Source organism: Malurus melanocephalus, unplaced genomic scaffold (genome assembly GCF_030028575.1).
Source record: "Malurus melanocephalus ecotype Western Australia unplaced genomic scaffold, MMel_1.1 scaffold_859, whole genome shotgun sequence".
Lineage (NCBI taxonomy): Eukaryota > Metazoa > Chordata > Aves > Passeriformes > Maluridae > Malurus > Malurus melanocephalus.
Window position 1 is genome coordinate 165,649 of NW_026624091.1, and position 11,602 is coordinate 177,250.

The 11,602-nt window shown below is 46.6% G+C and overlaps 1 protein-coding gene across 1 annotated transcript in view; it reads left to right on the forward strand.

The window, feature by feature from the left end:
- LOC130585290 (membrane-associated guanylate kinase, WW and PDZ domain-containing protein 1-like) overlaps positions 1 to 10,032 on the forward strand; it is a gene marked incomplete at its 5' end in the record, with an annotated part of 111,281 nt that extends 101,249 nt beyond the window's left edge. Inside the window, 5 exons of the mRNA XM_057385712.1 lie at positions 1,483 to 1,540; positions 4,244 to 4,332; positions 5,268 to 5,360; positions 8,100 to 8,282; positions 9,368 to 10,032. Of these exons, the coding sequence (XP_057241695.1) occupies positions 1,483 to 1,540; positions 4,244 to 4,332; positions 5,268 to 5,360; positions 8,100 to 8,282; positions 9,368 to 10,032 (1,088 nt within the window). The remainder of the gene's footprint in view (positions 1 to 1,482; positions 1,541 to 4,243; positions 4,333 to 5,267; positions 5,361 to 8,099; positions 8,283 to 9,367) is intronic.
- Positions 10,033 to 11,602: the final 1,570 nt, after the last annotated feature.

Sequence of the window (11,602 nt, forward strand, 5' to 3'; positions counted from 1 at the left end):
TCTCAAGGAATCCAAAGATGTTAAACACAATGAGGATGAAATAATGATAAGAATGGAAAAACCTATCTTGTATCTGCAAATAAGGGATGTGTGGAGCAAAACGCATGAAAATTGATTTCATCTGATCTCCAGCCAATTCTGAACACAAGCATAAACTTTGAGTAATTAGTCCATGTGTGTTTGTATAGATTCTGTTCCTCTCCAGTCTGGAGATATTTCTATCCTTATGGCAACATTATTCTAATTAATAGGCCATTGTTGATTGTATTGGCTCAGCAATTGATGCCATTAATGAAAATAAATCTCTGCATTTGATAATAAATGCACATAGATTGCTGTCAGTGTTGACAAATTTCATGCTAAATTTTGATGAATAATTTTGCATGGGGTATTTGAGGCTGTGTTAYCCAACAATGTTGGATTTTTTTCCTAAATTTAAATGAATGTGCAGAGTTGCTGGGACCACAAGTGCACAGTCAATTGTGTGGACYTTTTCTGAGTTGTTTCATAGTATTACACAAACACACCACTCTGTATTGTTAATAGGATGATTATTTTGTTATCTACAGCCAATGGGAATATTGTGTTTAAATGAGTGGCACAAGGATCAGACCCTTAACACACACAGCTTTAATAACCCTCAGTTGGATGCTGAAGTGATTGCATTGCATTCACTAATTATAATTAAAGTACTATCTACAGTCTAGAAAATCAACGGGAACAAAAGTGGATACATTATCAAATGTTATTTTCATCTTCAGAACTGTTTTTTGTTAATTATGGTAATGAAAAGAAGGAACTCTCTGTTCCATGTGGCTGTGCAATGTGTGTTCTTACATGARGTGCTGTGCACTGAAACACATCCGTGTGTGCCAACCCCTCTTGGGTGGGTTCCCTATGGTGGATGTTCCTGTTAAATCCACCTTGTCCTGGTTTTGTGTTGGACTCRTGGCTGAGCCATGCAAATCCCAAAGAAAGGAGGTCAAAACCCCCTCTTTTCTGCACTGGTGAGCATAAATGGCTCGGCCCTGGTGCAGGAGATGGAAATGGTCTCTGTAAGGGGCTGCAGTTTCTCTCTGTAGTCTCACCCACCTCCACGGGATGCTGTTAAAAGGTCTCTGGTGTGTTCCTGTGTCAGCTTCCCCTGCAGTGCCCCATCCAGAGCTGCTGCCCACGCTGGAGAAACCAGGAGGGGTACCCSAGGCAGTCCCAGACAGGAAATTTATTGAACATTTGCTCATTTAATGCAAAAAGCAAATCAAAAAGTGATTGGTGTGGGCATCCTCCCAATGATGTGCTGGCCCAGCACGGGGAGGGAGCACGGGCTGGGATGTTGGCCCTTTGGAGGGGGTTGTGATCCTTCTGAAAAGGATCCGAAGCAAAGTCTGAGCTACTGATGAGTTCTGCAYGCTGAGCAGGAGCAGCTGCTTGCCGGAAGAAAACCTGCCTTGGAGGCTTCAGTAATGCTTTTTCTGTTTCCAGAGTTGCCTGCTGGTTGGGAGAAAATTGAGGATCCCGTATATGGTGTCTACTATGTAGAGTAAGTGCTGCTCCCCGCTSCGGTGTGGCTGTCGGGCACAGGAGGCTCTCCCTGCACCCCTCTGGACTCTGTGCTTTGCTGTGACATCTCAGAGCAGGGAGGAGACCCTGGCCCCTTGCAGGCTGGGGATGTGACAGGATCTGGGAGAGGRCAGCCCTGTCTGGCCATTCCCCATCCCCCTGGAGTGGCAGTGGGCTCAGGGGACACAGGAGTGCCCTGGGASRGGGCTGAGCTCAGGGAAGGCAGGAGCAATCCGGGGTTGGGATGTGCAAGTGATGCCTGATGATTTTTGCTTTTCCCTTTACGCTTTCTGTACCCCCTATGCATCCGCCTGTACCCCTTAGCCCACATGCTTGTAATTCCTGAAGCTTGATATTCCAGCTTAGTTTAGGAGTTCTGCTGGGCAGAGAGACCAAACATCCTGAGGAAGGAGTCAGTGTGCCCTGTGCTGTCTTAAACCCGAGGCTCCAGCCTTGGGTGAAGCCTTCTGTCCAGAACATCTTGTGTAAACTGGGCTCTGGCCTCATCCTGGGGGGCAGATTCATTAGAATAGGGGGACATTACTGCATTTGTTAAGTTTCTTATTGGGGAATCCTAGATAGATATGCTAATTCCTGAAGTCTATAAAACTTGTACCCATGCTGTACACGGGTGTGCATTCTACCATCAAGTTGTGCACCTGGGATCCCAAATACCGAGGTAAAACCCTTTTCATCCCCTTAACCGTGTCTGTGTCGTTATTAAAAACTGGCCTTTCAAGGCAACACAAGGAGCCCCAACACCTCACAGAATATTTCCATCCAGAGAGCACTAACGAGTTTACAATTAACTGAGCTCTGTCCCCTTGCTGCAGTGCTGTGGTCACGACACAAGTGTGCAAAGCAATCCCCCAGCTCAGAAGGAGGAWTGGAGAAGCTCCTGTGACCAAATAGCCATGGCAGGGGCTCTTCCATCAGGCTGTGCTGCTGGTAATAGAATTACAGGTTTAATGGGACTCTCCCTGGAATTAGAGCAGCTTCTCCTTTATCGAGATGTCGGATTGCTCCTTTGGGAAACCAGAGATCTGAGCTTTGTTTCATCACTGACCSCATAAAATGAATTTTTAATTATGTGTATACTCCTGTCTAGTAGGATGGCTTTTGATAGCCCTCAGAATAGACACGGAATACAGTTTCTGTCTGCTTTGGCTCATTTCTGACCCTACCATCTGTGCCTAGGGAAACAAGGTTAGCAAACTGTGTAATTAAGGCTCGACATTTATTTACCAAAGGCATCAAGAATATTTTTCGGCTATTAAATGCCATGCCAAGAGGTCTTTACAGCATTTTTTTCTTGTCATTTTATATGCACATGCCCATTAGTTTTGTGGCACTCCTTACTGATTGAATTAAATCAAAAAGTAACTGCAGTAAGACATAATTTTATTTTACTTGCTSTTTGTAAGCTAGCAGGATGGTTATAACTTTAGCATTTGTCTCTGTCCCTTCAAATAAGGCACTCTGTTATTACATAATAGCTTTTATTGAGAGACAATTGTATCATGAAAAAGTTTGTATCATTTTTTTTAAGTAGTTACCATTTTTTCTTATCTTTCCAAAGATACCTTGAAATGGGAAATCTTTTACAGAACTCATTAACTTGTTTTTATTTAGTAAGTTAAATATTTTTCTAGTGATTTAATATTGATCTGTAGCAGAAAGAATTCTGAACATAAATCCCTGGAGTGCTTCTGTCACAATTACTTGAAAAAGTGATTGGTTTTCACATGTTTGTTTTTTACAAAGACACATTGGATAGGAGACAATTGGATAGCAATTTCTTAATGGTAAACTTTGTTTTGCATACAAAGATGAGCTTTAAGGTAATATATTTCTCTGAGGTCCACCTGTTCCTCTGCTGTAGGAAAATCACTACTGAAAATGGCTCTGGAACAGTTGAGCTGTGCAGGGAATTCCGGACCTGCCCCTGCCACCCAGCATTTGTGGCTGGTGTTCATCACTTGCTTCCATCAGKTGGTTGGTCCTCTGCTGAGTCTGCTGTGCTGGGACTGGGCTGCTTTTTTTTCCTTTTCCTGGAACTGGTACAAAGTATTGGCTCTCAACATCTCATAGTGCTCAAAGGCTGCCTAAGGAAAGGAGCTAAGTTTCAATAAATGCTGGTTTCCACTGAGAGAATTTTCTGGTGGCTGATTCTGGATAGATTTTGATCCGTTTGGAGCCCAGCTCAAAATATCCCTGCAGATATTTTTAAGACACCCTGTGTGCATTGATCAGRTTGCTGACAGATGTTAAGGTTTGSTTTGKTTTATTTTGTTTTGTTTTGTTTCTAACTTCAGTGAGCCAGGGAATGGCTGCACCTCTGGGCATCTGATTAAAGCAGGGATAATACAGGCATGTCTTTTAAAATGCAATCAGACAGAGCACTTTTTCTGCTTTAATCTGATTTTGCACAGATAGAGCACTACTTTAATGTGTTTGAAGGAATTAGCCATTCCTACTCAAGACACCATATCAATACCAGAATCCGCTTGTTTTTCTAAATACTCCTTTTGGCACAACTAGATGAGCCTTGCTCCACATCCACTGCTGTTGGGCTTGTTTGGTATTTTACTCCTTTCCTCTGAAAGARGARTTTCAATGCCTGGCCCTCGTTSCTGCTGTTGCACAAAGGGTTCCCTAATTCATTGCTCTCTTTCATCTCCAGCCACATCAACCGGAAGACACAGTATGAAAAYCCAGTTCTTGAAGCAAAGAGGAAGAAGCAGCTCGAACAACAGCAGCAGCCTCCAGAAGGTTGGCACCCCTGAGGGCACGGTGGGTGGGTTGTTCGTGGGGGAATGCCCTCCCTTGCCATGGCAGCCCCCTGCCTGCCAAAGTGTTTGTCCTTGGTGTTTAAAGRCAGAGTGATGTGCAGAGGAAAGGGTCTGTTTGTCCTTCACAGAAGGTGCAGCAAAGGAGAAAATCTGAAGTGTTGTCATCACTTCAGCATAGAAGCTCTCAACCTTGTTAAACAGGAGAGAATTTTCTTTATATGTCCTTTTTTCTGGAAAGTTTCTAGACGTCCCAGAAACAACTAAAACATGTTTTCCTCTTCAGTCTGTTCCATGAAGGTAGTCAGTCACTGTAGCTGGTGTTGTTCCAGKCTGCACTGGGGCTCAGGCTATCAGAGGAGTGAGGAATGGGCATTTACATGCACTAGAGAAACCCTTCTGTGTGAGAGACTTCTTAAACTGAGACCTTTGGATGTTGCCAGGCTCTAAAATCGGAAGTTATATCCTTATTTTGAAACATTTTGGATTTTTTTATTTTCCCTCCCCCTCCTTTTTTTTCTTTCTTTTTTTATTTTTTTTTTCTTTTCTTCGAACGCAGCTCAAATGCAGTGAGGGGCCTGTGGCATTTGAGTTTATTTTTCCAGTTAGATGCCACGAGTGGCACAGGGGGTAGACTTCATTTAAATGTCAAGCTCACTTAGATGTTAAATCAAGTCCCAGGTCTGAGCATGAGATAGGATATCCCAGCAGAATCAGTTGATGTGGACACAGAGATCCTCCAGGACTGTTTTTTGGACATCCCATTMATTTTATTCCCTCTGTCTGTGACTCTGTTTCCTCTCTTGCCATGCTTCTCACCTCTCCTCTGCTTGATCCTCACACTCCCAGCGTGTGCAYGAGCAGCAGCTCCCGGTGCTGTTGTGAAACCAGTAACATTTCCCTCTCTGCCCTCTCTAGAATGGACAGAGGAGTGTCCATCTCTCCCTCCACCCGCTGCTCCAAACCATGTTTCAAACAACCAAGAGGCAGCTCGGGAAGCACCAGTGCAAGGTAACAGCCTGGTTAAACCGGTTGTAAAAGAGCAACAAGGTTTTTTCCCTGAGAATGAAATCCCCTTGGCCACCACAAAGGCAATATTTCCATGAGTGGTGACACAACCGGGCCTGTGCCTGCCTATCTGAATTCCCAGATTTTGAGACTAGTTGTTTCAAGTCTACATTTGCTGCTGAATGAGATCATGTGCATCAAAAAGAGGATTGTGTCTGTTCTCTGTGTAGCATTCCGAGTTTTCAAACACAGTGGACTTACTCAGAAGTTGTACTTTTGTACAGCTGCTTTGGGCTATTACTGCCTTATTTATTGTGCCAGTGGTCTGTGTAGCCAACTGCTCATGGAGCAGTTGTTCATCTTAAATAACTCACCAGGCAGGATATGAATCATTCCCAAATTTGCAGCATGAGCTAGAATGTTAACAGGTCAGGTTGCCMGCCAGGGCACCGAGTTCCACTCGTACCTGTGGCAGAAAAGTGCTCTGTGCTCCAAGTGGTTATAAGTAGGCTTATCTTTGACTACATGTAAATTGCAAAGCAAATGAGTGGCATTGCCCTGGTCTGGGGGTGTGTGGCTGGAATGGACCTTCCTGGCAGAGCTGGGAGCTGTGGGGAACTGGAAAATATTCCTGTGGTCTCCAGAGGCAAACCTGCCTGCAGTGCTGCTGTTCAGGCATTCTTTCCTCCCAGAAAGAGCCAGGGAGTGCTCTCTGCAGCAGGTGGCAGCAGATCAGCCCTTCCAAAGAAACGTGTGGAATTAAACAGGACCCCAGAGCAGCCCTAAGGGATCTTAGAGTACAGGAGAGTAATCCCGCATGGCAGCGAGGAAAAACAGGGAGGTCTGAGGATGGCGCCCTGACCACCAGGCACCTGGGTTTAGACATGTCATCAGAGTATCCCAAAAATGCTGATTTTCCTCCAGGAGACAGCTGTGAATGCCAGCTCTGCCTTTTCCACAGTYAGGCTGAAGCAAGGGCTGCCCAAGCATCCACACGTGGCGATGCAAAGGACCTGTCACCCAGGGGTGACACTGGGAGCCTGCTCAGCCACCAAAACTGTGCTGCAGTGTTAGAGCAGAGCATTAACTGTCTCTAACTYGGAGTGACATGTCCTGGTACCTGCTGATGGCTCCTCCCCTCTTCCTTTTCTCAGTGCTGCTCCCTCTTCTCTCGCTCCCCATTTGCAGCAGCCTTTTCCAGCCTCCATGTGCAGAGGTTTCCATCTCTCCCCCTGATGGTACTGCTGGCAGGGATGTGGGCACAAGGAGCTCTCCCTGTGCTCCTGGCAGCACTCTCACAGCCTGGGTTTTGTAGATACACGAATTTCAGATGTGATTCCCTCCTGGATGCTGTAGGTGGGACGTAGCCTGTGGCGCTGCTGYCCTGTGGCTGCAGGGAAAGCTCAGYCTGTGTCTGTGGGCAGACAGCAGCAAGCTGTGCGTGTTCTGCCTGTTCTTTGAACCAGAAAGGAGCCCTGCTGCACTCTGCCCCTCGGCTCTGTTTSTTACCTGAGACACTGGGATACTTTGATAAGGTCAGAGCTTTTTTGCAGGCTGGGGTCTGCCCACGATGTGCAGGATTACTGTGTTCCTCTGCCACCCTTCAAAGGCAGAAGACTACAAGTCCTCACTCTGCCTCCTCATGAATAATCTTCAAATATACATTTTTTTCCCCCCAGTCAAAGGCTTATGAGTCTCAAATCCCCTCACTCTCCCCCGAGGTCTCCTTTCTGAGCAGAGGCCCACGGCAATGCTGCCGAGGTGTTTGAAAGTGCGCCAGCTTTCCTGGCTGTGATACCCACTGCTGATCCCAGAGCTGTCACCAGAGGGCTTAGTGGCACAGCCTAAACGTTAAAAACAATTAAAAGTGCAAAGGTGTTTAGTGTTGGCACTGTGAAGTGCAGTGGCCGTGATCCCTGTTCCAAGCCTGTGCAACATGCTTTGCAAGGATGTGCTTTTGTCCGTGGAGCACCTCTTTCCCTCTTAACTGTGCTCCCAGAGGGCATTCCCARCCCTCCAGCACAGCTGCTCCAGTCCTGGGCTGCTCTTTGATCCGTACTTCACACCAGCAGTGTTTCATCCACAGCAGGCATGGAGCAGAGGGAAGAGGAAAGGCTTCAAACAGTGTCTGAAGAGCAACATCAGCGTCCTCCCCTTTGTCACCAGAGGAGGTCACAGGGTGGTAGCARTGGTGGGGCTGGGGATTATGCTAAAGGGGATCAGTGTCTTGTCAGGGCTCAGAAACTGCTTTTAGCTCAGTGGGTTGGGAGAAGGTCAAGTGTTGAAAAACAGAATGATGCTCYTTTCTGCAGAAACTCTCGCTGCAGMCTCCTTCTGTGGGAGGTGYTTGTGCTGCCCCTGCCCCATCCTTCCAGGGTACATATAAACCACCTCAGGACAGAGCTAAGACACAGATCAAGCCCAGCATTCCCAGCTTTAATATATTCCATTCTTTAAAGCAGCATGTTTTCCCCTTTGTAGCCTTGGGGCTTTGGTGTGCACAACCACAGTAACAAAGTGCCAGGTGCTGGGGTTTTGTTCACGCCTTTTAGTGCATGCCTGGATCCGAGGAGACGGGTGGAGTGTGAGGGGATGAGAGGATGCAGGAGTGAAGTGCAGTCCTGTCCCTGCACACTGCTGTGTTTGTCCATGGACTTGTTAGAATGGGGAGGGCCAGAGGAAAAAAAGATCAAACGCTCTTGCCTGCCTGCTTATAGATTTTTTTCCAAACTCCCTACACAGGAAAACCCTTTTTTACACGAAACCCTTCTGAGTTGAAAGGGAAGTTCATCCACACCAAGCTAAGGAAAAGCAGCAGGGGGTTTGGTTTCACCGTCGTTGGAGGGGATGAGCCAGATGAGTTCCTCCARATCAAAAGTTTGGTGCTTGACGGCCCTGCAGCGCTGGATGGCAAAATGGAAACAGGTACTGATGCTTTATATCAAAATCATCACCACCGCCTTGATTTGTGTTTTTGCAGCTKGTTTTATGTGCCATTCATAAAGGACTGCAGCCCCCATTCCCTTGCTGGGGAAAGGCATTCAGCTTTCCTATCAGCAAGTAGGGAAATGGAGTACCTGTGTTCAAAACCTTGGAAAAAGGCACCTCATGAGTTGAAATTTCWGCTCAGGTGTCAAAAGTCCCAGTTCCTGCTCTCCCTGTGCTGACCTGAGGAGAGGAGCCAGCAGTTGTGGGGTCCCATGTCAGGCTGTGGGTTCCTGCTCCCTGCTGTAGATGGTGGATTTTTGTAGGGCTGCACCACCTTGTGTTTGTGTCTCTGCTGTGCTGCTTGCCCCTTTCCAAAGCTACTCCCAAAGAACAGGCGGAGCAGTGGGCTAGTCTGCATTTCCCTGTGTGGAGGCACCAAGGGCCAATTAATTTTACCAGAAATCAGGCCCAGCACAATGGTTTGGCTCAATGATTTTGGAGGGTTTTTTCAACCTTGATTCTATGAAATCCTCCCAGGCTTCATCTAAGGTCACAGCTCCTCGCTTTCAGCTGGAGCATCACAGCACTTTAACATCCCTGCTTGTATCCCCGCTGTTAATAAAATGACTCATAACTTAATCAATACCTGGATTTCAGGCTGAAGGATGAGAGATGACATGTGGCACTGTGTTTGAGCAGTTGCTTTGGAGAGCTTTGTGTTCCACTCCCATGTGCTCTCAGTTTTGTTTCCATCATATGTCAGCATGTAACAGTCAGAGCTGGACTTCAGAACAGCTGTTAAACGGGCCATATAGCACCATTTGAATGCATTAATTTTTTTGCATGAGCCAGTTCCATTTTCACTTTCACAAACATTTATGTACATAAAGGCTTTATGCCGTGAATACACTGTGCACACAGAGGGTTTTTGCTCACCTAAGTGTCACCACTTGGTGAAATGCTGTTGTTGCCTGTGAGTGATAACTGTGGATGCTGCAGGTCTGCTCTCAGACCCTCACCCTTCCTGCAGTTCACAAAAAAAAAAAAAGTTTTCTTGCTCTGTCTGTGTGTGTCCTCTGCAGGGGACGTCATAGTCAGCGTGAACGACACCTGTGTGCTGGGGCACACTCACGCCCAGGTGGTGAAAATCTTCCAGTCCATCCCCATCGGTGCCAGCGTGGACCTCGAACTGTGCCGGGGCTACCCCCTGCCCTTCGACCCCGAYGACCCCAACACGAGCCTGGTCACTTCCGTGGCCATTTTGGACAAAGAGCCCATCATCGTGAACGGGCAGGAGAACTACGACTCCCCGGCGAGCCACAGCAGCAAAACGGGGAAGGTGAACGGCCCCAAGGAGGCGCGGCCCAGCAGCCCCACCGAGGTCTCCTCCAACGGCCCCCACGGCTACCCCAACGACACCGTGTCCTTGGCATCGTCCATCGCCACGCAGCCTGAACTCATAACTGTGCACATAGTCAAAGGGCCCATGGGCTTTGGGTTTACTATAGCAGACAGCCCCGGTGGGGGCGGCCAAAGAGTGAAACAAATTGTGGACAGCCCACGGTGCCGCGGCCTGAAGGAGGGAGACCTCATAGTGGAAGTCAACAAGAAGAATGTGCAGAGCCTCACTCACAACCAGGTGGTGGATATGCTGATTGAATGTCCTAAGGGAAGCGAAGTCACGTTGCTGGTGCAGCGAGGAGGTAAGGCTTCAAAACTGCTTGAAAACATCTCTTCTTGGAATTAAAAAAAAAAGGGAAAAATAGCGTGTCACAAAAGATCTGCTCTCCTCAGCTTCTGTGTAGGAATGGTTTTTGTCCTGAGGTGCAGCAACTGCCCCAAGTTGGCAGTTGTCAGGTCACATAGGTGGTTAAATTTRTTTAACCATCCTTTATTGTGTGTTGCTGCTCTGGGGGATGCTCAGGCTCCCACATGCACACACCACTGGCGAGGGCAGCAGGGCAATGTGGTTACACATGTGGTTACACCTTGGCTTACATAACAAACCCTGGCCTCTTGCTCAGAAAACTTGAGTGTTTTAAATAGAGCATGGACATTCCATGAGCTATTCTGGGATGTGGGAAAGGCTGGTAATATTATCTGTAATTTGCTATGTTCAAAATCAGATCCTTAATGACTCTTCATTGGGGAACGATTATACCTGGGGTACATTTGGGAGTGTAGAAGAGAATTTAAATTTCTCCGAGTTGTAAGCAACAGGAATTTTGACTTTTGCACATTTGTTTGCTGTGCCATTGGGAGCAGAGCTCATTTTTTGGTTGCATTGCTGAGGCCACCAGCAGGTCCAAAACCCATCGCACAGGCAGTGGGATGTCTGCACCCATGTGGAGCATGACTGAGGGTAACCTGTCCAGGCCATCCACAGGAGCTCTCTCCCTGCACACAGGAAGTRTAAAGGACCCCGAGGCAGCACCCTTTAACCTGTGGATTTAGATTACTGGATAGGGTCAAGCTCCCAGGAAAAGTCCAGGTGAGTTATTGAGTGCAAAGTCAAGAGCAGAGGGGTCAGCTCTCCCTCCCTCTGCCATTGGCAGTGGGGCTCTTAGAGGGACAAAGGACTGTCCCCACCTCGCTCCTGTCCCGTGCAGGTTTTTATGGACAACACATACATGGGTGCCCAGTGGATCACAGGGATGACCTCGCTGCAGAGGCAGAGCTAAGCTGAACACAGCCCCCAGCCAGCCCTGGGGGAGTGTGTGCTATAAAAGTACTTTTCTGCTGAYTTTTCTAAAGTGTTTTGATTGTAGTAGGTTAGCACCAAAAGCCAGTCCATTTTAACGAGGGACAAGTTGTTTCCTGAATTTACAAGTCAGGTTTGTTGTTTTCCAAGACCTATTTCAAGGCATTGAATTAATTGATTCTGCAATTAATAGCAGCTCTGGAGAAAGCATTGCCTTTCCTATACTCCTTCCTTTCCAAGTGCTTACTGTGTTTTTGTATTTTAAAAGTAAATTAGAAAGTGGAGAAGAGAACATATTGAGAATTCTCCAATTTTCAAAGTGTGAGTTCCTTAAAGACTTTCAGCACTGGAGASATTTAAAAAATGCACTTCATTCTCATGATTAATATATGTATTATGGAGAAAATATGGTTGGAAGAAAAATAGCAGCTATTATTAATCCTCCTGGAGAGTGCATATATATCTGGTAACACCGTACATTAATTATTTGAATTTTACCTGACATTTAATAATCCTCCTAATGCCTTGAAGGCATAATGAAAAGTTTTGATGAGGAAATAAAAGCCTAGTTTTAATAAAATAGTAAACAGTTCCCTGGTAATCTTGTTGAATCTCT